This window comes from Strix aluco, chromosome 3 (genome assembly GCF_031877795.1).
Source record: "Strix aluco isolate bStrAlu1 chromosome 3, bStrAlu1.hap1, whole genome shotgun sequence".
Taxonomy (NCBI): domain Eukaryota; kingdom Metazoa; phylum Chordata; class Aves; order Strigiformes; family Strigidae; genus Strix; species Strix aluco.
The window spans coordinates 29,697,973-29,723,434 of NC_133933.1; the positions used below are offsets into that span (position 1 = coordinate 29,697,973).

The 25,462-nt window shown below is 42.7% G+C and overlaps 2 protein-coding genes across 3 annotated transcripts in view; one reads left to right on the forward strand and one right to left on the reverse strand.

The window, feature by feature from the left end:
* Positions 1 to 1,111: 1,111 nt before the first annotated feature.
* On the reverse strand, positions 1,112 to 22,212 carry DTL (denticleless E3 ubiquitin protein ligase homolog). Its single transcript, XM_074820636.1, has 15 exons — positions 22,167 to 22,212; positions 21,784 to 21,909; positions 20,620 to 20,718; positions 20,233 to 20,294; positions 20,021 to 20,141; positions 19,482 to 19,547; positions 18,190 to 18,305; positions 17,422 to 17,495; positions 16,385 to 16,488; positions 15,298 to 15,402; positions 13,113 to 13,225; positions 9,356 to 9,445; positions 7,430 to 7,568; positions 2,710 to 3,572; positions 1,112 to 1,180 (listed from the first exon to the last, which is right to left on the reverse strand). Exons 1-15 carry the CDS (start codon positions 22,210 to 22,212, stop codon positions 1,112 to 1,114), a joined length of 2,193 nt encoding a protein of 730 aa, XP_074676737.1.
* Positions 22,213 to 22,457: 245 nt separating this feature from the next.
* INTS7 (integrator complex subunit 7) overlaps positions 22,458 to 25,462 on the forward strand; it is a 39,319-nt gene continuing 36,314 nt past the window's right edge. Inside the window, exons 1-3 of one of the 2 annotated variants that reach the window (XM_074817950.1) lie at positions 22,458 to 22,668; positions 22,961 to 23,090; positions 23,969 to 24,115. In XM_074817950.1, coding sequence (XP_074674051.1) covers positions 22,578 to 22,668; positions 22,961 to 23,090; positions 23,969 to 24,115 — 368 coding nt within the window. In that variant the 5' untranslated portion in view covers positions 22,458 to 22,577. The remainder of the gene's footprint in view (positions 22,669 to 22,960; positions 23,091 to 23,968; positions 24,116 to 25,462) is intronic. The other variant, XM_074817951.1, reaches the window with a different exon arrangement.

The following is a 25,462-nucleotide window of genomic DNA, read 5'->3' on the forward strand; positions in this document are numbered from 1 at the left end:
TAGCTCCCCCTTGGGAAAGCACGACTGAGGAGTTAGTATCATTAGCCAGCAGGAGAGTGATCTCATTTCAGTGACCTTGTTCTATCAGCATCACGACAACTTACAATGGCAAAGCATTTAATATGTAAACTCTGTCAAGTGCTTTCTAAAATGTCAAGTGCCCCTCCCCCAATTTACAAGCTATTATTTTATAGATACTGTATTATAAAAGTGTTATGAAGTTATGTTATAAGCAGTTGTTAATGCCTTTGCTACAGGCTGAATCTGTAAGAGGTGACCGAGCAACTGGCTGTTATGGGATGTCTACTTCGGATAGATCAAACTCATTTTTCTAACATGCCTTGCCAGTATTTTATTTCAGAGAAGTGACAAGCTGTTGGCCTCAACAGCTGTAGTGCTAATGGTTCAAGAGCCAGATAAGTTGGTAAATACAGAAGTTTTCAGACTGGGACAAGAAAAAGGATGGCAAGAGGAGTACAGGCATTACATACTTGATTATACTTTGTCTCCTCTTAGACTATAATCACCATCAGATGGACACGGGGTGTTTAAAAGTCCTTTATATTTACTTAACACATTCATAACTTCCCTGCTGGAAGCAGATAGTCATTGACATACTAGAGGAATAAATGTAGAAATGCCATCAGCATGAAGGGGCTCAGATCTACCTCCAGTAAGCTTTTCTACACACATTCCAACACTTCTTTTTCAGGAGAGTCTAACGATTTACACATTATTCTTAAGTAGAGGAAGTTTCAATGGCAGATTAGTAACATAAACTGACAAGCTATATGTGCCTGTCAACAATGCACAGCAGAGCTGTTGCTGTCTTTGGACTATGACAGTTGTCATGTAAAAAATACTCCGCTTTTCTTTATATAAAAAATACACTATCTGAAGTCAGTAAGAGACCACGAGTAAGTATTGTGTAGATTTTCCACACTCAGCTGGCCTCAGTTGTTAATGGCATTAAAAACAGAAGAATAAACCCCAAGTGCATGAATGTGTGACAAGAAACTGTGTAATCCTGGTGCATCATTGTCGCTGTTGCTAAATCTTGTCTTGATACCGTAGTGTCAACATCCATCAGGTGCAAGCACTGCATGCCACTTCAGTCATTCTGTGGCTTTCTTTGGAAGTATGTGCAGATCTTCCTCATGGAAACTGAAGTGGTTGCAGCCTAGGAAGTAAAAAAAAAAAACCCAAAAAACAACAAGAAACGTTTCTAAGTTAACATTTCATATGCTGCAGGAGTCTTAAAGTCTCCCCTCCATCATTGCTCCAGTTTGTTTAGCTTCCTAACTAAGACAGTAAATGAAAGGTTCTTTACTATAAGCTATTTGTCTTGCAGATAAGAGGCTTACTACCTACAAGAAGCACTGCCTAAAACCTAGGGTTGTCTTACTGCCATAAGAAAAGCACTCTGGCTGCAGTTTCAGCTTCCCTACAGCAGATAAGAGAGCTGCAGATTGCCAAGATGCAGCAAACCAACAAATGCTGCTGGTATTCCAGACACCTCCTCAAGCTTTGAGTACAACACAGGAGCATCCCAAAATCTGAACTAGAGCATACTGAGCAGGAAAGGTAATTGTTCTATAGTAATCTTTCTCCAGGGCAAATCTTTCTGTCTTGTGTTGAACAGGTACAGCATAGAGCACAAGTAGTTGTAGGTTTCCTATAATCAAGATTTCTTGGTACCACCACAATATGAAGAGTTCAGCTGCTATGCATAACTTAAGGAGTGGTGACTTACTTGCCTGCTTCATATCTGATAGAAGTGCTAGAAGAGGTGAAATAAAGTAAGAAATGAGATACCAAAATAAGCCTTAATGATGGCAACAACTTCTAGCGTCAGATATTCAATTGAGAGTACAACTAAAATTTTGTGATTGAAAGTTTACCTAACATTTACTGAAATAACACTCAGTCAAAGACAGTGTAGGACTTGGAGTCCACTTTCAGAGCCAAGACAAGTTTGGTTTGTTTTAAAAAATGTAATTATCATTTCTCAGTTTGCACGTTAAACCCTCATGCCTTCATGCCAACTTTTTTAGCTGCTTTATAAGCTTAACTTTCAGATCCTAGGATGAGCTCTGTGTTAGGCTTCTTGTACATCAAAAGTAGGATTATGTAGGTCAAATCCTGCCCTCTGACTCTTTTACAATTCTTTTGTTTTCTGCTAGTTTTCAACTGAAGGGACTGAAGGCATTATTTAGCCCCATGGTTTTAACATGGGTAACAAATTCTTTTGCTACCTAGGCTAGAGTAGAATTCAGCTCTTTCTTCCAATGCTAAACTGGTTTTCCAGTATATAAACAGGCAGATGTGATGTGAATACATAAACAGTACATCTGCTAGGAAAGGTGCTGTCATTACTGTGCTTCTCAGAGTAGAGCTGTATTTCAGGTGATGGCTACATCCTTTGAACATCCAGCTGGGGACCATGAGAATCTCTGAGCTCCTGTGTGCCCTAAGTCCTTTTAAGATGAGGGACACCACCATCCTAAAAATTCTGTTTCTGCACAGAGGGGATTAGTAGATAACAGTATTAATGTATCTGGCTTATTAGGCCAGAAATCACTCCTTTTGTCCATAATCAAAGGGATCAGATAATTCTTTGAATGTCTGAGCATGAGAGAACAAACAAGGGAAGAGTAGCAGCTAGGGATAAGTTCTTTCATGACCACTGTCACTGACCGTCCTACTTACAGTTTTTGGTGAAGTGGCTGCTGCCACAGCCTCTTGACGTTTGACGCCAGGACTGCAAGATGATGGGGGGCTGTTTGATGCACTCTGGCTGCCAGCTCTGCCAGTCCGTAGCTTCTCTCCTAGAGCAGACAACCAATTTTTTCTTTCAGGTGAACTATTCTCTTTATCTGCTACCTCACTGTCTTTCCCACATGGAGATCTGAAAAGATGAAGGGGAGTTTGAATGCTCAGTGGGTTTATATGGCTTCCAGGAAAGGAAGACTCTTTCAGGCTGCGGCTGGAGCCTTCGTGGTCATTATCCAAATCAGCCAGGCTGAGAGAGCCTTCATCACAAGCATTTTGGTCTTCAGCCAAATGACATAAGTTCAGCTTGGATTTCTTAGCTGCATGGTCCAGTTCAGTCACACAGCTACAGGCCTGCAGACACTTCTGCCCCGCCTTGTCTTTCTTGCTGCAGTCAAGCCTTCTCTTGGCACGCTTTTCAAACTGTGAGTGTGGGGCTTTAGAAGGGCAAGCGGCTTCCAGGAGACCTTGGGTGACTTCTGCCAGGGCTTTTCTAGGAGAAGGAGCCTTTTTCCCCACCTCTGTAGGAGAAGAGCACGGAGTCCTTGTAACCCAATGTTTAATGGACATTTTGGAGGAAGGGATCAGTTTGGGAGAAGCGCATGGGCTGGCTCCACTCTGCTTGGCTGGGGTGCAGGCTGCGGCCGTCTGGGTTTTGAGAGCACCCGTTGGAGTGTTTGTAGACAAGGGAAGATCTCCAGAATAAATGGGAGCACAGGCAGCCGGCCGTGGTGAGGAAATGCATGGGCTGCCCACTGTGAAGACCTTGGCAGGAGTAGTCTGTGGGCTGGCTGGCAGTCCTGATAGGGGAGAAATAAGTAGTCTGATGAGGAACACAGAACAGCAGATTAAAGACAGCCCTTTTATAAACACCCCTTCCAACTAGGAGATGAATTTAGCACTGAGTCTGCTTCTTAGACATAGCCTTTTGAATTAAGAGGTTGCATAAATCCCTGATTTTGGTTAAACTGGTACAAGTCCTGTGTAAGATCCTGTATCATATCGGTAAGGATAATACAGTACGTTTGCAATGTCTGATGTCTATCCCTTCTCTAACAAGCACTCTTATGTGAGCTACAGCCAAGGGACTGATGGGCAGACAAAACAGATCTTGAATATTCCAAGTTGATCTAGCCTTGCTGGAAGCCTTGCAGTGGCTTAGTCCAGACATCTCTGTACTGAGATGCTGCCTGAGAGCCAGGCTGGTCCCCACCTGCACCGCCATCTTTAACGGTTGCATAACAGTTGAGAGACAAAGGGACTGTGAGCAGGTCCCACAGCTAATTACAATACCAAGGAAGCCATACGCTATAATGGCCTACCATATGAATAGTGTTCCTAGTCAGGCGTTAATAGCTGCATATTTTAAAGATGGAAAAAACCAAGAGTGAGAACAGGAAAGGACATTCTCTTGTCTTTTTGCTGGAGGATTTTCTGCAGTGATGTATTAGTATGAAGATGGTAGTTATTTACCACATCCAGGGAAATAAGAGAAATTCTTCACCTCCTGAACAAGGACTTAAATTCCAAAGAAAATAAAATCTGTCACTGCAGTAAGTTACTCCTTTAAAGCAAATTATTCCCAAATAGATATTTCACGGTGGCTTCTGAGCTCAGCAGCCAAGATGTAAACTCCCCTGCTTTTAAAAAAAGAGGTTCTGAATATCCAGCTTCTTAAAACAGTAGTTATAGGTAGGGGCATAAGGACCTCACTAGTAACAGTGGAAATCATATTTAGCAAAGATCTTGGTCTGCAGCAATATTAGAGAAGGTTGTTTTACATTTTTTATTTGATTTATTTCTGGCACCCTCCAACAGAGAACACATTAGCAGGTTTGTTACGTGCCTGCTTTCTCATTCATCTAACTTGCGGTGATGCAATTAAATAGGATAGCACCTTGCTTACTCTATGCATTTCCACTGCTGAGCACAAGAACTCTAAACATCTTCTGTATACCAGGGGTTTAATCTAAACTCCTAATTCTCAGCATTAGCACTGTACTATAAAGCACTTCATTAGAACAATGAGAAGTCTAGTGTGAATAACCTGCCATTTTCTTTAGGACGCTGGGCTGTCTCACAAATAACATGTCGAGTGAGCCACCTACATGACTCGTTGATTATATACCATACTAAGACTCTTTTGATCCTTCCTTTTACTGTGTTATCTAGTATCCGAAATACAAGTACTGATGCATCAGGGCAAAATTAAATAGGATCCTGTATTAAGGGATCCCACTACAAAACACTCTAACACACAAAACAGAGTTAAAGGCTCCTTTCCTGATAAAATATGCTACTTCGTAACAACTTGCTTCAATCTGGACTAAGAGAAAGTAACTGCCAACATTGGTTCTCCTAATCTTTACTTTAATGAGCACTTACAAGACAACAATATCTCAGCTGGGGAATTAGTTGCACTTAAAACGCTAAGCTCCTAGAGGTAGAAGAGAAGTAGCAAGCTCAGCAACTCCTGATCCCTAATGACCATCTACAAATTCATACGGCAGAAATATTGCACACATAGCTGTGTATGAGCACTCTCAAACCCAAACCAGTCTGAAAGTTATACTGTGGAGACATTGGATAAGGGGAAAAAAGCTATCCTGAGAGTTTGATGGGTGTCACCACATGAAACAAACCCACACTTGAGAAACATCCTGAAACTTCACAAAGAATATGAAGATCAGGATTTTGTTAAGACTGCATGCATTATTCAAGTTTCTACTAAGCCAGTTCCAAGCTGTTTCCATTTACGCCGCCAGTGCATGTAGTACAACACTTTAAATACCTGCAGTCAACCTGCATAACACCAAAGCAGGTTATTTCAGATGTTTCCTACCCTCTCTGCTACCTCTATCTCCTAGAGTGATATTATCAATCTCCAGATTTAAGAGTCACAAACTGTCCATGCACAGGCCTGCTCCAAAAATTTGGTTACACTAAAACATAGAGAAAGTAGTGCAACTTAGGAAAACCACAAAAATAATTTCCAAAGAAAAGGAAACTGTGCTTGCTACACTGGATGATATAGGTCAACAGTCAAGACGTAACCTCAATCTTACAATTTGTTCCACATAAATGGGTGGGGAACTACCTCGATCTCATCCCAGCGGGTCTGAAATAGTACTTAGCTTGCCAGCTCTGAATCAGTCTCTGCAGATAACTCCCATATTCTAACAGCATGTGCTTTGTGTTCAAGAGCCAAGGTCAGCAGGAAGCCTGCTGTTGTATTTGCAGTGTCTGTGTACTTCCTCTTCCCTCCCGTGTTACTTTACTGCAGCAAGAGCATGGAGAAATAAGTTCTTTTTCTAGTATAATTGCCAAGGCTGACTCATAAAGTTTTAGTGTACAAGCTACTTTAGGTTTCAGGCTTCTGGACTAGACCTATGCTTACTTCTCTTTTGCTGAAAATAGTACTCAAAGTGATTTTTGAGCTCTCTCTGAAGCAGAGTGTGCACACACACAAACCATTTACCGGCTACAGAGCAGACCTGGCACTCTCCCTGCTATTGTCCTGCAAACTTCCTGCAAGACAGTTACTCACTGGCAAAAGGTTAGAGGTAATGTTATCCCATTAGTGGGATTTAGAGACCTTCAGCCTTTATTTGTGTTAGCCAAGGTGAAATTCATTTGGAGGGTGGCTAGAAAAGATAGGTGGAACACAGGAAGGCACACCAGCAGCTGCTGGGAAGCTATTGTATTCTTAGTTTCAGAGCTACTCTACAGAGAAGCCTATCTTATTTCACTTTTGGGGGGGGGGGGGGGGGGGGGGTGCGGTATTCTCCTTTCACCTACTCTACTGTAACAAAATGTAAGTTGCAGACAAGTCGAAGCAGTGGTATGATCTAAGGGTCCTTTCTTCCGGTCTAGGGTACTGTCCAGGGAGTAGCTTCTCTATAGAGCCCAGATCTGCTTGCTAGCTGTGAGAGCATGCTGCATAGCTTGTCTGATCGCCTAGACTTTGTAAAAAGGTATTGCATTTGTTAACTAGCCTTAACATGTGAATAGATGAATGCTGCTGATTAATTCTGGAACATTATATGCATATATTACACGCATATTTGAAGTACTTTCACTACATGGCATTTGTCTGTATAGACAGTACCACCGTATGAAGCTGAAGAAAGAGATGTAATATTGATAGCAGCAGCAAAGAAATCTGTGCAGAATTCAACTACTGGGCAGGAGGAAACAGTTCAGTGTTCCAAGACTGTGTATGTGCCATCAGTCCTTTACTGGGTAAACAAGTAAACTGGAAAAAACATACAATCTTACTGCTCGCAGTTACTGTTTGATATTAAAAAAAGTGTGACTTGTTGCTGCAGTGCATGCACACATGACATCTACTTTGGCTGTTCAATTATTGAACCCTACTGATACCCACTGAAGATCTGGCTACCCAAAAAACTTTATTAATGAATATTTGCTTTGCAGTCTGGTCATACAAACTTTGGCATACTTGTAAGCTATTTCAGCCACCTCATCTTGTTGGTGGCAGAAATACTTACAAGTAGAAGTTTTTTCTGGCTATATTGCCTAATATGAAAAAAATAGATGACTAGTAAGACAAGCCAAAGGCTTTTCTTGGTACAGAGATCAGCCAAGATTCAGAAGCCATGTTGCAGAGCAAGATATCTCAGCTCAGGGGCCTTACCTGCTCCACGTTGTTCTTCTAGTCTCTTCTGAGTGACCCAGCCCACCAAGTTGATTTTGCTGAATGCTGATTTCTCCTCCTCAGGAGGATGTCGTAAGCGCCAAATTCTCACAGTGTTGTCATCAGAGCACGTGGCAATCTACAGTATAAATTAGTTTGTTGGAGTAACCAGGGCACATCCTATGGATCACACAGAGTGTAGAACAGCTACACCCAACACACCATGCCAATATGAATGAGGTTGAAGCCTGGTTGAGGGGGTACAAGATTTGCCCATAAACCAAACAAAACCCAACTCTGTTTCATTACTGTACCAGACAGCAGTATTTGCTTTAAAGCAGGCAACGCTGCTGCCTTCATGCCTTTCTGCTAGAGAAATCTGTCACCAGTAACCATTTGCCTTGCATAGCTCCGTAACAGACAGTAGTCTGCTCAGGAAGGGCCAGGGCATATTTTGAGATTTCAATCACTTGGGAGACAAAACTGGCCATGCTTTTTTCACCTGCATCGAGTTCTGTCTCTGTTACTTAGGACCCTTCCTGCTTGGGGACAAACATTTGCAACACACCAAGAAGGTGACATTGGAAGGCTGTTGCACTAGCCTTAAGCGCTATCTCTTCAGAGTCAGATGTCAACAGTATCTGGCAGAGAAATCAACTCTGCTAGAAACATTGGTCTAGATTCCTGCCGCAGCATCATAGGCTCCAAAAGGATCTGTGGAATCTTGTCTGAAGCAGCAGCAGAACCCACCTAGCCCATGTTTTATGGCTCTCTTCAGATTAGCTGGTGACTCACATGGGAATCAGCAGCAAGAAAAAGGAAATGCTGTGGCCAAAGTTCATAGTAATCTGGATGGGAAAGTGCCTCTGCTCTGACCTCTGTGACACCAATATCGTCCCTACAGAAAGCAACTTTGCTCTCAAATCACTCCAAGTAGTTACCTGACCTGTCTTAGCACCACATTTTCCACTTTTCTTCATCCTTTGCCACCTGTACAATGGCTGACTATTTCTCACCTGTGGCAGTAACAATTTTAAAGGCTGCATTGGTCTGCATTTCCAACACATCATATCAGGATGCTGGGCTACCTCTAGATCACAGATTTAATCCAAAATGCTAATTCTCATATTTTTGTGCATCTTACACAACTAGACCAATTCCTCCTGTTTGCCTGCAAGACTCCCACCTTCCTACACTGCAGCTCCTTTCTGAAGACCCAGTGCTATGGTGCAAGTGGCTGACTTGCTTAATACAGTGGGGCGAAAGAAACTGGCTATTATTAGGACACTGTCTAGGATTTTTCAGTGTTATTTCTCATTTTGAGCCAGGCCAATCATTTGAACCAACCTCCTACTGCAGTTCTCTTCATTTTAGTGATACCTGGTGCATAATTGCTAACCTGATTTCACTGGAGGTTTTTGGGTGTACACACAAATATGTCATAAAAACAGCTCAGATTTTGAAAAAAGGTCACAATGAAAAGAGTCCACATATTTTTTAAAGGGCATTTAAAGCTTCTTGCTGCTCTGTACAAGACTAGCAGGTGTATCAATGGTCAGACAGATAAGGTAGCTGTAAGTATGGAACCACAAAACAAGCTTTTGGCTTACAAAAGCCCTGATTAAATGGTTTCAGTTTTGTCTCTGACAGGTAGTGTCACAAGCTCTCGTCAGGAGAGACCTTTGTTCATTTGCAATTTCCTAGGTCTTATCAAATAGCCTAAATGATTAGAAAATATGAAAAAGTTCTGATACATTGTACTCATGTGACAAGCTTCGTTTAGTACCGACCTAAATGAACATTTTTAGAAATTACTAACTAAAAATTTTCTCCCAAATACACAAATACTGCTGCAATTTTGAAAAGCAGATGTTGCCACCTCACGTCTATTGTTTCACGGGAAAGAAAATTTTCCAGAAAACAAACCTTAGTGAAGTCTGAAGGACACCAAGCTATGGAGGTAACTTCTTGAGAATGACCAAGGAGTATCCGTGGGGGAAGGCTGGGCTCAGAAACCTTAAAAATTCCATAAAAAAACAAGTATAGAATCAGAAGCCCCACAGTCTAATATACATCACGAAGAAAAGACCCCACAGCCCACCTGTGAAGCATGTGAATACTTTCCATCTTTCCTATATGACACGGATAAATCAAATGCTCTCAGCCTGTCATCATGAGGCAACAACTGATGGAACCTAAGATCTGTTCATGTTTCATCTCTAGAGGTGAAGCAGCTGATCAGCATTGAGATGTACTGACTTGCCTGGAAACACTTGTTCAATTCCTACTACACACAGGATTTCTGCCTCCAGAGCTGTCAGCCCAAAACATGACACAAGCACTTTACTCTATTAAGTAGGATGCTGAAAAGTTTGGGAAACTCATACGCTGAATCAGGATAGGCAAATATATTCTGCTGCCATTTTACAAATGTCCCAGTCAATGGTTTATTAAAAAAAAAACATGCCACCAACAAAATTCTGTAGATGAACCTTCAGTGGCTTCAGAACTGGCATTTGTGGGACTGTGAAGTGCCTGTACTTCCTCCAACCAACCAGCTGGACCAAACACCCTTGTAAGAATTCATAAAAAAGCTCCCTAAATCATTCATGCTCATTAAACTGATCTCCATTTCTCTTACACCCTTCATAAAAATCTATCTTCTGTTCTACAGTATCACTATTAATCTTCAACTACAGCTCATGTAAGTGACAGATACAGTCAAAGCTAGCATTAAGTGGCCCAAGGAAGAAAACACACACAAACACACACAGAGATTATATCCAAATTTTGCATGGTTTCAGCAGGCAATCCTTTCTGGAGCTATGAGTCACCATTATTGATGTGACATTATAAGGGGGATTTATCAAGGGGATTTGCATAAATGACTAAGTGAATGAACCAATCCTTTACTGTGCGGGAAAAGGAGTAGACATTACATATAGATTTCAAAGGAAGATGCAAGACATCGGGGAAGGCTTCTGATCTACACACAAGTTTTTCTTTTGTGGATCACCTCGTACAACAGCCTGCAAAACTGTAATTGAATATCCAGCTTCAGATCTTAAAGTTGTTCTCATACAAACAGGCTCATCTTAACAGGCTGCTTTTTTTTTTTCCTGGCATAGCAGAGGCAATCATTTGACTAAATATCCACTAAATGCCTTGGTCAGAGTATTCCCTTCTCTGCCAAAACATGCAATACCATGGAAACTAAATCCCTATTTAGGGAATAAACAACAGGAGATCTTGGTGCAGCGAACACCTTCGTTTACATTTAATAACAGTCTTGCTATGCACACATAACAGACACAATAGCGGTCCAGTAGCCACTGATTGCTGAAAGGAAACCAGAGGAAAAGAATAAATCTTGCTGGGACACAATGGTTTCACGCTACTAGTGTAAATTAAACCAACTACACCCAACTTAAAATACTGTGAACTGAAGGAGGATGCATAGTTATAGCTGTGTGCACTCTGTTTAGCAGAAGACAGCTGGCCAGCCTGTGCATGTTAAGTCAGGATTAGCCAGCACTTGCTGCTTTTTGCCTGATTTAACAGGATATTGGTGGGGAAGTTAGAGCTATTGTGGAAAGGTTAAAAAGAGAAACCTAGGAAATGAGACTTTATTAGTTACTCTACTCACTGAAACAGCTGTTGTCTCCATCTTCAAGAGTCAGCATAAAATGGTGTACATAGTTTTATGCACCATACGATACAGAAGCACTTAAATTCCAATGCTGGGACAGACCAAAGAGTAACTTAATATGGTCACCTCAGCATGGTCCATACCAAAGGATTCAAAGACAATGGAAGTATATGTCTATGAAGTATATTTTTGTATTACCAGGAAGGTATCTCAGCTGGGTACCATCTTTGTCAAAAGAAACCTCTCTGCTCTCTGGCTTTTATAATCTTAGGGTTGTTCAAGAGTCAGTTCATTAATCAGGACTAGTAATTAAAAAAAAAACCAAACCAAAACACAACGTAATAAAGCAAGTGTTCATTGCCTGGAAGTGATTTATGTATGGAAACAGACTGAAATAGCGTCCTTGTCAGCAATAGCTTCTAGCCAGTGTTCCTTGGGAATTGCTGACCCAAACACAACTTAGCATTGCTCTTAGAGTTTCTCAAAGAAATAATCTGGGTGGACAAGGTCTTTCTCTGCCTTTCATTCCTTGACAAGGCCTTCCTCTGCCTTTCATTCCTCTCTAGATATGGAAAGCTAGCACTCCTCATTAAGTTCTTTCCAACATTACATGTTAATTGCTCATGCAATATCTAACCGTGTTTTTCTCACAGCATAGTAAGTCCTCATACCAGGAAAAGATACATATGTTTGAGTCAGTAAAATCTGCCAACATTTAAAACAAATTAAGAAGCCTCTGGATATAACAGATCTTGAAAGAGACAGTTTCGCTGGGAGTCCCACATTCTAACATGACTATGGGACTAAAGTAAAAGTAATCATCTGATGATTTATTTAATAACTATGCAGTACGATCTGTCACTCATGTGATAGCAACAGAAGCCTTCTGTACATGAATGCATTTTAAATGTACTTTAAATGCTTAAACTTTGAAATGTAATGGCATCCTTGAATGCTCTCGGCTCAGACACAGCCTGTGTTCCAAGAAAGTATCAAAACACACAAATGCAGGATGCTCAACTCAAGTTTGCACAGGTATTTTTGCTGAACTCACACAGAACATGAGGAAGGTTAAAATTATACCACTTGGCATGGGAGTAACCATGCTACCACACTCCTGGTACTACTGAGTAAGCAATCCAGCTGCTTACAAGTGTTCTCCAAATCAAAGAGACTACATGCTTAAACCACAACTTCAGCAGGCTGACCCTTGGCTCTGAAAGGTTTATATTTTACTTTCAAACTCATTGTGAAAGGGATAAACAAGTCAGCATTCCCCCAAAATTACCTCAAACCTGAAATAGGCAGTCACCTGTGGTTTCTGTCTGTTTTGCTTCAATAAGAAGTCTACTCTGTTCCCATATGGCTGTCAAGTATGGAGAACAGAACTTGAAGCATGCCTTATTCTGAGATCCCTGCTATTAACTTGGTGACATTTGCATTTCCTACACGTCAGTGCAAGATGTCAAGTGACGAAGCCTGAAGCCTCTCGGCTGTCAGACGGTGCTTTGGAATTTTGCTGAAGGCTCTGGCTGAGCCCTTGCTGTAATACAAAGGCTTTAACTACTGTAAATTAAGCATGAGAAAAAGTTGTCTGAAGCAAGAGCTGGAAAGAGGGGAGGTGGGGGAGAAAGAGTGCCCTTTAAAACAATAAAATTGCTACGTTTCTGCTAATGTGCTCCGTTGATAAATATGAGCTGAGACCTGTCTGTCTACTTGTCATAGCTGGCTAAATCAACAGGATTGAAAGAGGATTTTAATGCCCATTAAAACCAGATTAAGATCAGCAACTTGCAATAAGCAGCAGTGATGAGAAACGTATTGATGGCAGGAGGTTAGCTCTGGTTTACATTAAACAGTTACATCTAGCCTTGACAGCAACAAACACACTCTGGGCACAACGTGCCAGTTGCTAACCCATGCTGCTTTGAGCAGGAGTGGGAGGCAGGGAGTGTCCTATGTGAACATGAAAAACAAATAAAACGGAAGAGCGGAGCAGCTCTGGGTTGCGTGCTTCTGTCCCAACTGCCTCACCTTCCAGATGTAAGCGTTGCAGTCACTTGAGCCACTGACCAGGAACTGGTCATCTGGGCTGGTGCTGGACTTGATGTAAAAGGTTGAATTCTGGTGCCCGCTGAAAACGGCCACTGTGAAGAGAGAATTAAAAAAAGGAAAATAAAAACTTCATTCAATGCACAGGCCTGGAGTCAATTTCGCAAGGAGGGCTGATCTTACAGGCTTTTCTTGCCGAGCCACATATCCTCTGGAGAAAGTGGTTGCACTGCTCCCTCACTCAGAGGCTCTGGCAGCAGGAAGTTTTTATTATTCAACCGGAGTCCTTCAGGCTTCCCAAACGAAGCAATAGCTCTCTCCACAGCATTAGGAAGTGGTGGCAGTTTCATTAAAACTTTAGCTTGACCCGTATCGCAAGCAGGCCGAGACATCACCTGGGCTGCCCCACTACTCTCATTAACGTTCCTTGTCTCTTCCTCCCTCGGCTGCCGTCACCAGTCCTACTACGTTAACAAGGGCAGTTGCACAGAAAACATAGCGAGGACCTTATTCCACCCAGGCAGCAACAAAGGCGCTTGCTGCTCCTTCCTCCTGCTGCCAGTATCTTTATTTCATCAACGAAACTTTCATCATGTCAGTCATGCTCGCCGGCTGCCTGTATTTAAGGCCTCAGTAGTGTTTGCTAAAGCCTTGAAACCATCACCCCGAATGGCTGCCATTCCCCCTATTGCAATGATCGTAAGAACCAGCAGCTGGCACAAGAGCTGAGTGTGGATCTAGAGCACTCGGATGCACCATGTCCCATCCTCTCGTCAGGGCAGAAAGGATGAGTTTCCCAATGTAGCACCAGGCGGGAGCTGGCACCTGCTCTGCCAACCCTGTTTTAACAGTGATTTTGCTGAAGGAGGTGACCAGAGGACATGTGGCTGCCTTTGGTGGTCTTTGAAAAGTTGCGAGAACCCACAATATCCTTTAGTTTTTACCCACAGCTGTCTCAGCGCAGCAGTTACCAGACAGCAAGTCCCTTCCTAAGCCAGACCTACCAGCAAGTCCTGTTACAGTGAGGATTTCCTCACGTCCCCCTGCAAACTAAAGCTGCCTCAATACTGGCTAAGAGCAGCTGCAATCTGGATACAAGTCAGCAAGCGAGGAGAGAGGCACCAACCCGTGGGCAGGCGCTGCCCTCTGCGGGAGCAGTCGCACACTGAGAAGCTGTACATGCTTCATTCAGCTGGATCAATCGAGATTGCTCGCTGGGTTTTATCAGCTGCACACAGAAGGCAAGAACTCCACGAGGAGCCCGAGGGCAGGATGCCCTGTACTTTAGAAGGAGCTCTCTCCTGGGGGGAGGCAGGCCAGTGAGTGTTATTTCCACAGCTCAGCGGTGGCACCCGGGGTTAACCTCAACAACTGACCTATTAATATTTACTACTTGCACCACTTCTTGACTCTGGAAGCATTCCCACCCACCAGACGGCCTTTCTGAAGAGCAGACAGAAGGACACATTGTTCATTTAATTTCAATTAACTGAGAGACTGAGAAAAGGCAATGGAAACTAAATCATGTGTACGGCTGGAATGTATCTGACAAGTTTTGCTGCTTTCTGAGAAGCAGCCACTGGCCTATGACAAAGCAACTTAGTGCACCAAAGGCTGTGGGCTATCTTGTCAACCTAAAAGTCACAGATGCAAAGCTGAAGAAATCTAAAAAACTGAACTATCTCTACAATATGCTGAGGATGCTTTCTCCCATAAACTGCAGTAGAAGCTAAATTTAAAAGACACCTTAAAATATCTGAATACAACATATCAGTTGATCACTTTACATGGATTCATATCTAAGTTTGAAAAATCAGTGACTGTCAGTAAGCAGAAGATTCAAGCTTCCTTTAGGTGGGTAGCAGCTGGACGCTAGCCATTCCTCACCAGATAACTAGAGTCAACATTAGTCTCTGTCTGGGTGAACCAGTATCTGCACTTACTTAAGCTTTTGTGCTATTAATTTTATGTAGATGGCTTAACACAAAATACGAACAGCCCTTGTAACAGGTGCCTTCTCTCCCAGGTAGCTTTAGACATAAGAGCATGGAATAGGTTTCTTAAGTGTTCAAGGTGGTTTCTGTCACCAAGTCATAGGGAGAAACTTGCCTTTCTATGCTCTGGAACAGCTATTTTTTGCAGCTATTTCCACAGATATCATGCTTACCTGGAGTGGTCCTTAAACTTGTCATATTGAACATGTAGATACTGTCATCAGTGCAGTTAGCAAACAGATTAGCACCAGTGGAATCCAAAACCAGGCTAGAATATCCTATAGACAAAAGGAGAAGTTCTTCATAAGAAATAACTCCACAAAAAACATTTTGGAAAACAGGCATTCTCAAAGAAATACCTAGAAAGGGAAATTTGGAAAGGACCTCTCACATATGAGATTGTCATTGAAAAGTTTATTTGTTTGACAGAGCACCTGCTGGAGAAGGAAAGTTTCTAGAATAACATCTACATTTTCTCCTGAGGATTCAGAGTGATATTTAGAGACGAATCTCACCTTCAGAGCAGGCAAGTTATTTGATAGTTTCAAATGGATAACAGGAACAACCAATTGTAGAAGCAGAGATTAAAAATAGAAACCCTCATGCTTTGGTAGAAGAAGTTATCCTCTGATTTGCTAGTGATTTAGGTTCAAGAAAAATCTTTTCCTGCAAGCAAATTATTTCATAACCAGCTCCTCGATGATTTCCCTCATGTTCTTGGGCCTGACACTGACCATTACCATGTCAGGATAGTTGATTAGACAAGTCATCAGGAATTACTGTGTTGCATCAGAGCATTGCAAGGCATTAAGATAGAAAGAAGCACAGAACAACATGAACAAGAGCACTATTGTTTTCGGTTAACACACAGCTTCAAGTATTACTCGACTCTGGAAGGTTATAATGTAAAAACCCAGTCCGGTCTGTTGTCTTTGCAAGTTACAGTGCAAAAGAGTTCAATATGATTTCTACTCATGCATCAAAATGAGTAGCTAAATTCTACCTCAAGAGCTCTGCTATTCCCTCATCTCAATTTCTGAAAATGCACTGCTGAAACATATGCAAGATTTTATCATTGGTGCAATGATACAAAAATGGGGCATTTTCACTCCTCAACTTGAAAATTTGGTATTGGCAATCAAAATACCCTGCTGAGCTTGTCAGTCTGATCAATAATTGGCTAAAAAGATAAGAGGTGGCACTGTCAGTACTTCTTAAATTCACTTTGTACTTTAACAAATACATCCTCCAATAACTTACCAAGTTTGCGAGTACTGGTCCCAGGGTAGCAAAAAGACTTGAAAGGCACCGGGTCCTGACGATAAGCAGCATAGTTCTTGCGCAAGTCCCATACTTTGATCACACTGAAATAGAAAAGCACAAGTGTCTTTAAATTCAAAATTTCTTTTGCAATGCTGATAGGGCCTTTTAAGAGCACAGGAAGACTGGTTGCTCATTACTGGGGAGCGTGCAGTGCTAAGGAACACAACTGAGCAGAAGTAGAGGAGAGATGTGCTGAAAGCAAAGCAATTGCTCTGCTGGATATGGAAGAGGAAGCAGCACTGTCTTCTGTAACCAACACAAGATACAACAAGAGCCAGCAAGTCAACTTTCTTCAACTAGTAAAAGGAAATACAAGGATGCCTTTATACTCCTGACTTGTAGTTTTAAAAGTTCTTCAAGTTTTTTCTGGTCTCCAGGAGCAAGCCTATCTCACGAGCCATAGGCTGGAGGATCAATCTTATCTGCCTCAGAAAGGCTCTGACCACATGGAGCCTGCTAAAGATTTGAGTCCTGAGAAGGTAATCTCCATGCTAATCAATGAGACCGTTTGCTTGAGCTCCAGGACGCTGCAACGGATCTGGCACCTAAAAGAATGCATCTTTTGTAACTCAAGGCAACATTTTCTCAAGCATGCCTACACACATCCAGGCACCAACCACTCACTCACATCCCAAAACAGCTCACTCTCTAACAATGGTCTGTTTATATCTGGTCCCATAGGTCCATGAAAATAGAGAGAGATGATAAGAACTGCTCTCATTCTGCCCCATAGCTAAGACACTAAAATGAGCATTTACCACATATCCCAGCACTGCAATATCCAGTAAGGAAGAAAAGCGGCATTCAGCTTTGTCAATGCAAGCTGGCAGTGTAGCTCTGTTGATTCTACCTAATAGTAACTCTAGTCTCACGGGCCACTGGGTGATCTTAGAAAAAAAAAATCCCCCAATCTTTCTGTGCCACTAAGGAGAACACACAGAATAGACAGAAAAGCAGGCATCCTTTCTCCTTACCCATCAACAGCTCCTGCAGAGATAAGAGTATGCTTGTCCTGAAGCAGAACCACAGTTACACTCTGCTGAAAATCCTTAAAAAGAAAAGAAAAAAAAAAGCCACTTTATTTTCTTTCAAGGTCAGCGAGATATTTCTGCTCAGTTCAAGGCCAAGTGAATACTGAGAAAACCTCCTCCTAGCCAGGCAGGAGAACCTGGAAATACCAGATGCCAGTTAGGATACAACAACCCTTCAAACACTCCCACTAGGAAAATTGGCACTGAGTGATAAGTATTTGGGCAGCAGTTTGAGATTATACCTTTCAGGTCACAGATAAGAGAGCTGCCTCATCACAAGGTTTAATAGATTAAATAAGACCAGGGCTTATCCAGTAAGGCAGTAATCTGCATGGTCAAAATAGGGGGAAAAAAAGAAAGAAAAAAAATTACAATCCTCCCTATCTCCTCAAAAAAAGGAATGCTGGCCATTGGTTTCCTCTCTGGAAAAAAAAAAGATGTATTTTCACATGGCACTTGCACAAAGATGGCTTTGATGGCACGTGGGTTGTTAGACAACTAAACAATGTCTAAAATGAGCCATAGCAAGTGACCGTGACACAAAAACCTACCTCTGCAAAGATAAATGGAAGCATTTACTACATTCAAGCCAAATATTCCTCACAATAATTACTTAGGAAGACTTCTATGAATAACACTGAATAACACTTCTGTGATTAACACTTTCCTCAGAAGAGAGGCCTACATTTCATTTGCTCCCCAGATACCTACCACCAAGGGAGCAAGTCCTCTTAGGTTCTGCCTCTTCTTCTTCGGTTTGGAAGGAGTCTGCTTGTCAACCACATTGTGTGCTCCACTGATTTGATTTACCTGCCTATAAAATCCATCTGAAAGAAATCAAAGACATCTCAATTAATAGTTTCTGTGCAATTTTGCTATCATTTTAATAAAACAGGCATCAGCTTGGAATAAGTCCTAAAAAGTGGCCGAGACTAATCTTTTAAAATCATTAATGTATTCTGAAAACAAAAAGTTACATATGAAACCGATGAGAAGAACACAATAGAAAACAGGAGCATATATTGCAAAAAAATACAGAGGTCAGTGTAGCATAGGCATTGAAACTAAAACTGGTCTAGGCAGGCTGCCTTTGGAAATCATTACCCCTTGGTCTGTTCTTCAGCATGCATCCTCGTCTGGGGCATTCAACGCATCTCATCCCGAGCAGAGCCGCACTCACAAGGTTTCCAGTGCTTTTCCACTCTATTTTATTTCCTATTTAGCCTTTTGCCTGCTACTTCTCACTCTTTGAAACTTACTGCTTTACTAGAGCAAAGTGACTTTTCTACTGTTTCCCTATACCTTTCACTTCAATCACATGGAGCCTCCCTTTTCCCCCACTTGACAGTTTGAAAAGCCATGTAACCTGGGTCAGATGGAGAGTGAGACATGTTCTGGAAGCATAGACCAGGAAACTGCTGGGACAGAGGAGGGAATTGGGAAGAAGCATAAGGGTAAGATCTGATTGGGGAAGGAAAAGCTCCAGGAAACAGAGAGGAGCAGAATGAGCTCACCCTGAATTTAGTAGGTGTTCCCACAACATATTCAGTTGTTCCCAGCACTCACAAGTTCCTTTGCTCCTGCACCTTCTGCCTTCCTTCCCACTCTGGCTGGAGCCTTCCCAGCTTTGCTTCATCCATCTGGATGGCTCTGACCTATGTACTCTCACCCAGCACATCCATCTCCATGCTGTCCCACACACAGATGTATTCTGTATCCCCTTATCTCCTTACCAATACACAAGGGTATTATCAGGCCGCCACGTACATCATGCTACAAATCTGAGACTGTTACAAAATGGAAAAATGTATTATACATAGACGAAATACCTATTCCATTATTTTACTGTACTAAAGCAGTAAACTGTTGTCTGACAATCCTCCTCTTCTTACTGAAGTGTTACCTATATTGTAATCAAAAGCATTAGTCCAAAAAATACATCCGAGTACTATTCTTATATGAGATACTGAGCTTTTCTGATACACGTCTCAAAGTTCACTTACCTTTCTTGTTGCATCTGGTATCCCAGACCATGATGTTTCCATCTCTGCCTCCAGTACAGAACACAGCTGAGAGAGAGAAAAAGAGTTCTACTAGCTTCTAAAAGTGTTAATTTAATTAACTGAATGCAGTACTATGTGCCTCTGGCTCTTCTCCCCCAACACTGGGGATGGCAGTCCTAGAGATACAAAAATGAGGCCATTGTTTTGGAATGCTTTTTGACTAGTTTCCTTACTATTCTTAATCATTTTTTTACTACTACTCTAGAGAAACCTGCTTATGAAAAGAGTATTTACACACTTACGTATGGAAGTAGGTTTCATATCTTAAACTGGCCAAAGATCAGAAATGTGCAGATGTTAGCATCAGGTCACTGTGAAGTTCCAACAAGTTAGTTTTGCTTCACTGGCTGGGTCACTGTTCAGTTGGCCTGTGCTATTTGTAACTGTCAGTTTCCAAAGCCCTTTTCTAGCCCCAAAAGTACCAGGTGTGCCAGAGGGAAAGAAGGAAAAAACAGACAACAGGGAATATCAACATTTACCTTTCTCAAATCTAGAAAAAGCAACTGATTTGAGGCTACACTGGTGACCTTTGCATATGCCAAGAAGCTCGCCAGTTCTCACATCCCACACCTTGGCTGTCTGATCTCCTGAAGCAGTGACCTTGAGAGGAAAACATAAAAAGCTTTAGTCATTTTCTGCACACAGTTCCCAAAGCATTAAAAATAAAGTCAGATGACAAAAGACTGCTTACAATCTTGTGTTCCCCTGGTACCCAGGCAAGGTCAAATACAGCGTTTGAGTGAGCCTGCCATTCTAACAAGAAAACAAAAGCCAAGATCAGATCAACGGATTGCAGTATGGTATTTTGCAGAAGACTAAAGAATATCAGACACTGAAATCAGAAAACTTGTTAATAGCTTGCCTTAGGCATGAAAAACAACACAGAACAATTCACCTACTACTGCTGTTCTAAGAGCACACTCATGCTGCTCTTTGTAAAGACAACTCAGCAAAGTATACCAGAGGATTTAGGTACTGCCCACATTTATGTTTAAATGACTTGCAAAAAGCTTTCTTTATTCCAGTAAATCAGGTACCTGTCACATCAAACAAAGACCATATTCTATATAATAATTACCCTTAAAGATGAGTTTGCTGTTAGTTTGAGCTTCAGTATCATACAGTCTAACAAATCCTTCTTCATTTGCAACTGCCAGTACATGCTCCAAATTCGGGGCTGAAAAGAAATTGAAATATATTTGTGTATTATATAGCTGATCCATAATCATGCCCTGCTCCTTGTGAAGGGCCACAGACACTTTAAATAGGGTACACAGCAAATAGATATCTGTGAAATAAACAGTACTTACATAGCAATTCAAATGTTCAAAATGCAGAAATATTGGCAAGCATTTTTGCAGGAACTACTATACATGGGCAATCAAATGGCTCTAGGAGCAAGTTTTGAGATAATGGCCTCTTTCACCAGCTATAATTTGCTAGTTATAGTTTTCTGTGTCTATACTACCTATCAGTCATCTGCAACCTCCAGTACTTTTTATGGATCTGAGTTGGAAAAGCAGGAAGCTGTCTTGCAGAAACGTATAGTCTCACACCTAAACTAGAGTACTACAAATGAAAGTTTTGCCCTAAAGATTCAGGAGCTTCCACACTTACTTCACTCATCATGTGTTTATCATGAGAAAAGGCTACATGTCTAGTGACATCCATCCACCTCTTTGATTTCTACATACTATTCTCCATCTTGTTATAGCTTTTATGTATTTTGAACAAAGCCCTATTTTTCAGCTATGTAGCCTAACACTGTCACCAAGAGGACATACCTGGAAACAGACAAAGCTCAAACAGAGAGACATTAAAATAAATGTTTTGTAGTTGCTTCTTTAAGGGAATACCTTCCACCAGTATACCTAGGAGCACCATGATCCAATTTATATCACATCTAGGTGCAGGTACACTATTACCAGCTCACTTTAAAACAAGAAACTTTGAAACCAAATCATAGAATCATAGAATGGTTTGGGTTGGAACAGACCATAAAGATCATCCAGTTCCAACCCCCTGCCATGGGCTGGGACACCTTCCATTAGACCAGGTTGCTCAAAGCCCCGTCCAGCCTGGCCTTGAACACTGCCAGGGAGGGGGCAGCCACAACTGCTCTGGACAACCTGTTCCAGTGTCTCAGCACTGACATATGAGACGTATTTAAACAAACAAACAAAAGCTGACAGCAGTGCCCACACGCTGGCCCCTAAAAGGGCCTTTCGGAAGGTGACTTTACCAGCAGAAAAGGTGCAGCCGAAAGGAGGGACCGGCATTCCCGTTTCCCCGTAAGACAAGTGGTCATCTTCTCGGCTGCACTGGTAGCCATCCAAGAGATGCTGCAGGGGAAGCGGCGAGGACCGACCTACAACGAGACAGACAGACCGTAACCGCACCAGGCACCACAGACTCGGACGCGAGGAGGCCCAGGGCCCCCACAGCGGCTGAAGAAGCGCCCGAACCGCCCCCCTCCCGCTGTCGGGGGGAGCCTAACCCGGGAGCTCCGAGACCACTGCTGCGGCAGCGGGCAGCCCGGGCTTACGCCGCCGCGGCCCCGCCGCCCGGGAAAGAGGCGGCGGCGGCACGGGAAGGCGCGGAGAGCGGCGCGGCCGCGATACTCACAGGGCGGCGCGGCCGAGGCGCGGTGGAGCAGCGCACGGCACAGCATGATGGCCAGGAACGGCCGGCGCGCGCGGACCCGGCTCGTGGCGCCAACTCCCGCCACCGACCGGCCCGCCAAACGCGCCTCGGCCCCTCATTGGGCAGAAGGCTCCCCCTGCGCCGCGCCCTCTGCCTCTGATTGGGTGGCGCAGGGAGAGGGGCGTAGCCTCCAAGCCACACCCACCCCGCGGTGTTTCACCGGGATGCCGCCGGCGCGGGTGGTGTCGCGCCTGCGCACAAGGCGCGCGGCGGCGGCGTGGCAGCTCCGGGACTGAGGTGGCGGGAGCGTGACTGCGCATGCGTGGCGGCGCGGCAGGGCAGGGCAGGGCAGGGCAGGGCCTGGCCAGGCAGGGCCGGCGGTGAGGGGTCGGTATGGCTGCCAGCGCCAAGTCCTTCCTGGCCGATGCGGGCTATGGTGAGCAGGAGCTGGACGCCAACTCCGCCCTCATGGAGCTGGACAAAGGTGAGGCCGGGCAGGCTGAGGGTTGTCGCCGGCCCGGGGAGCGGGGTTGTCGCCGGCCCGGGGAGCGGGGCTGGGGCCGCCTGCCCGCCCCCTGGGGCTGCAGTTAGCGCCCTTGGCGGGCGTTCTCTGCCCGCCGCCGCGCTGTGGGGGCGGTCCCGTCCCGTCCCGTCCTTCGGTCCCCAGCGGTTGGGAGCTTTGTTCTGTACTGCTATGATGGCGAGCGGGGGGTGGAGGAAGGGCTTGGTTTTGAAGGAGCATCGGTATCAGCAGTAATGATTGTTGTTTCGTTTAGGCCTCAGGTCTGGCAAACTTGGGGAGCAGTGCGAAGCCGTCGTTCGTTTTCCCAGGCTCTTCCAGAAATATCCTTTCCCTATTCTCATTAATTCAGCTTTCCTAAAGCTAGCTGATGTTTTCAGAGTGGGGTAAGTAGCATCAGTCAGTTTCTAGCCATTCAAATCTCTGATCTGTAGTAACACACTGTATCTTGGCCTCTTGCTGCATTGGAGCCTGGGCAGCTGTGGGATTTTTCTGCCTGCCTGATAATATCACAGTGGTACCTACTCTCTTGAGGATGAGTTGTGCTTGACTGAAGCTTGCTTTCCCTGTCTTTAGTGGGTTTAAGTGGCTCTGAGTGATCAATGATGTATTTCCTTTCCATCTGTCCTGATTTGAGGATATCCTTGCTGACTAGTTTAAGTTCACTGGTGTAAATTCTGCTCCATAGGCACGTTCAAATTTGTAATTAATAAACAGACGAACAATATGTGCAAATTCCGTCTCTAAGGAATGTTAACAACAAAGCCTGAAGTATAGCTTTTCCAAGTGCCTGATGTCTAAAGGATGCGTGTGATGGAATTGGAGCTACTTTTTAACAGCTTACAAAGTTATCTGTTGCTGTTGTGGAATCTTCACTATTGGGCCCAGGAAGGAAGAGAAATTCACTCACACCTGGAAATGGCAATTAGGTGCTTTTGTCTTAGTCCTGGACATAGTTTTCTAGCAGAATTACATCCCTTAAGTGTGCACAAAACAGGCACCTGCTTACACTCCTTCTCACTGGTGTTAATAGGTTCATTTCCCTGGAATTGGGCCTAAATTTGACACTACCTTTTACTAGAAAATAAAACAATAGTGTGTTAATAGTCTCTTTTTGACTATATCAGTCTACTTAAATATAATGTTTTTAAAGCATAGACCTTTCCTTGTTTTAATTTACTCTCAGAATTATTTTTAAATAATTTCGTGTTTGAATTTTTATTATAAAACAGCCTGATAAAGAAATGTGTGTGTTTTCTAATAGAAACAACTTCCTGAGGCTGTGTGTGCTCAAAGTTACTCAACAGAGTGAGAAGCACTTAGAGAAGATACTAAATGTGGATGAGTTTGTCAAAAGAGTTTTCTCAGTAATTCATAGCAATGATCCAGTTGCTCGGGCTATTACACTTCGGTATGTATTACATAAATGAACCTAATTTACTTTAAATCTAGCTAATTATTAGTATGCTAGTCTGGAATAACAAAATCTGCAATTACCATGAATGAACTGTAGGAGGCGTCTTTTACGTTGGTCATAGAGTTAAAAGCAAAGACATCTGTCTTTAAAAGGGGTGAATGATAAGGATCTGCGATCAGAAAAACAAGGTTATTAACCATTTAGGATGGTGAGAATTCTGTGGATGACTGGGCAAAACAGAATTTGCGGCGTTGGGATTTTGTGTACTCAAGAGAGGAAAAATGAACCTGCTGTATGGAGAACCCAGACAGTAGCTATATGCAGTGTATCATATGTGCCTGTGATATATTTAGACCAGGACCGAAAGGAAAGTGCTTCCTTATGTGTCAAAATCATTTTTGTTAACTTGTAACCAAAACTCATTTATATGAACCTTGTTATGCTGGCACCTATTTTTCAGTTATTGTTATCCTAGAGGCTTACTGCTTGTTGGTCTGATCAATAAGTTCTAAGGAAGTGCCATTGTATTGATTGCTTTGGACTTCCTGGGTATCAAATGGAAAAAAAAAAATAAAAATTAAGCTGTCTCTAATGTCACTGTCCTGCTGCTTTGGTGTCTGTGTCTCTAACACTATCCAACATGATCATTTTAACTACGTCTTCCAACTCCTGTGCAAGTGAATTAAAATGTGAAGAGAGCACTTTTCTTGCTCCTTTTGTGTTTTCTTCTGTCCATCTAGAACTGTTACTGATTTTGCTATTGAAAAATGGGTGGCATTAACAGGGGTTTGTTTGATTAGGTCATACATCCGTTTCTTCTTTTGATATTTTATTTGAGGTTATGCTTTCATGCTCTGGTGTCATAGAAATCTGTAAATACAATTACAGTTGTTGACTGATATTGAGGGCTATCTTTACAGACTGCTAGGAGTCCCAGGAATCTGCTCAATTTAAAAAAATACATAAATTACCAATCATTTCACAAGATGCATCAAGTGAAAAGTTAAAATGCCTGTTGGTTCAGCAGTTTCAGATGAAAATCTTCAGTTGATTTGTTTTTGTCCTCCTTAAGTAGTGTCAGTAAGAAAGAACATGCTGAAAGAACTGCTAAAACAAAACTTTGTGGAATTTTATTGCTAGATAACTGTGTAAATATTTGCATAGAACTCTTGCTAAAATTACCGTCAGTGCAAATCCTGCCTTCATTCTTCTTTTAATTGGATTATGCTAAATATGTCTGAAAAGTATGTTTGAGATATTCTTAGCGAAGTATAGATTGATTCGCTCCTTTTTTAGCAGTTACAGAAAAGGTATTCACTATTCCCAGTGAACCTTATCTTG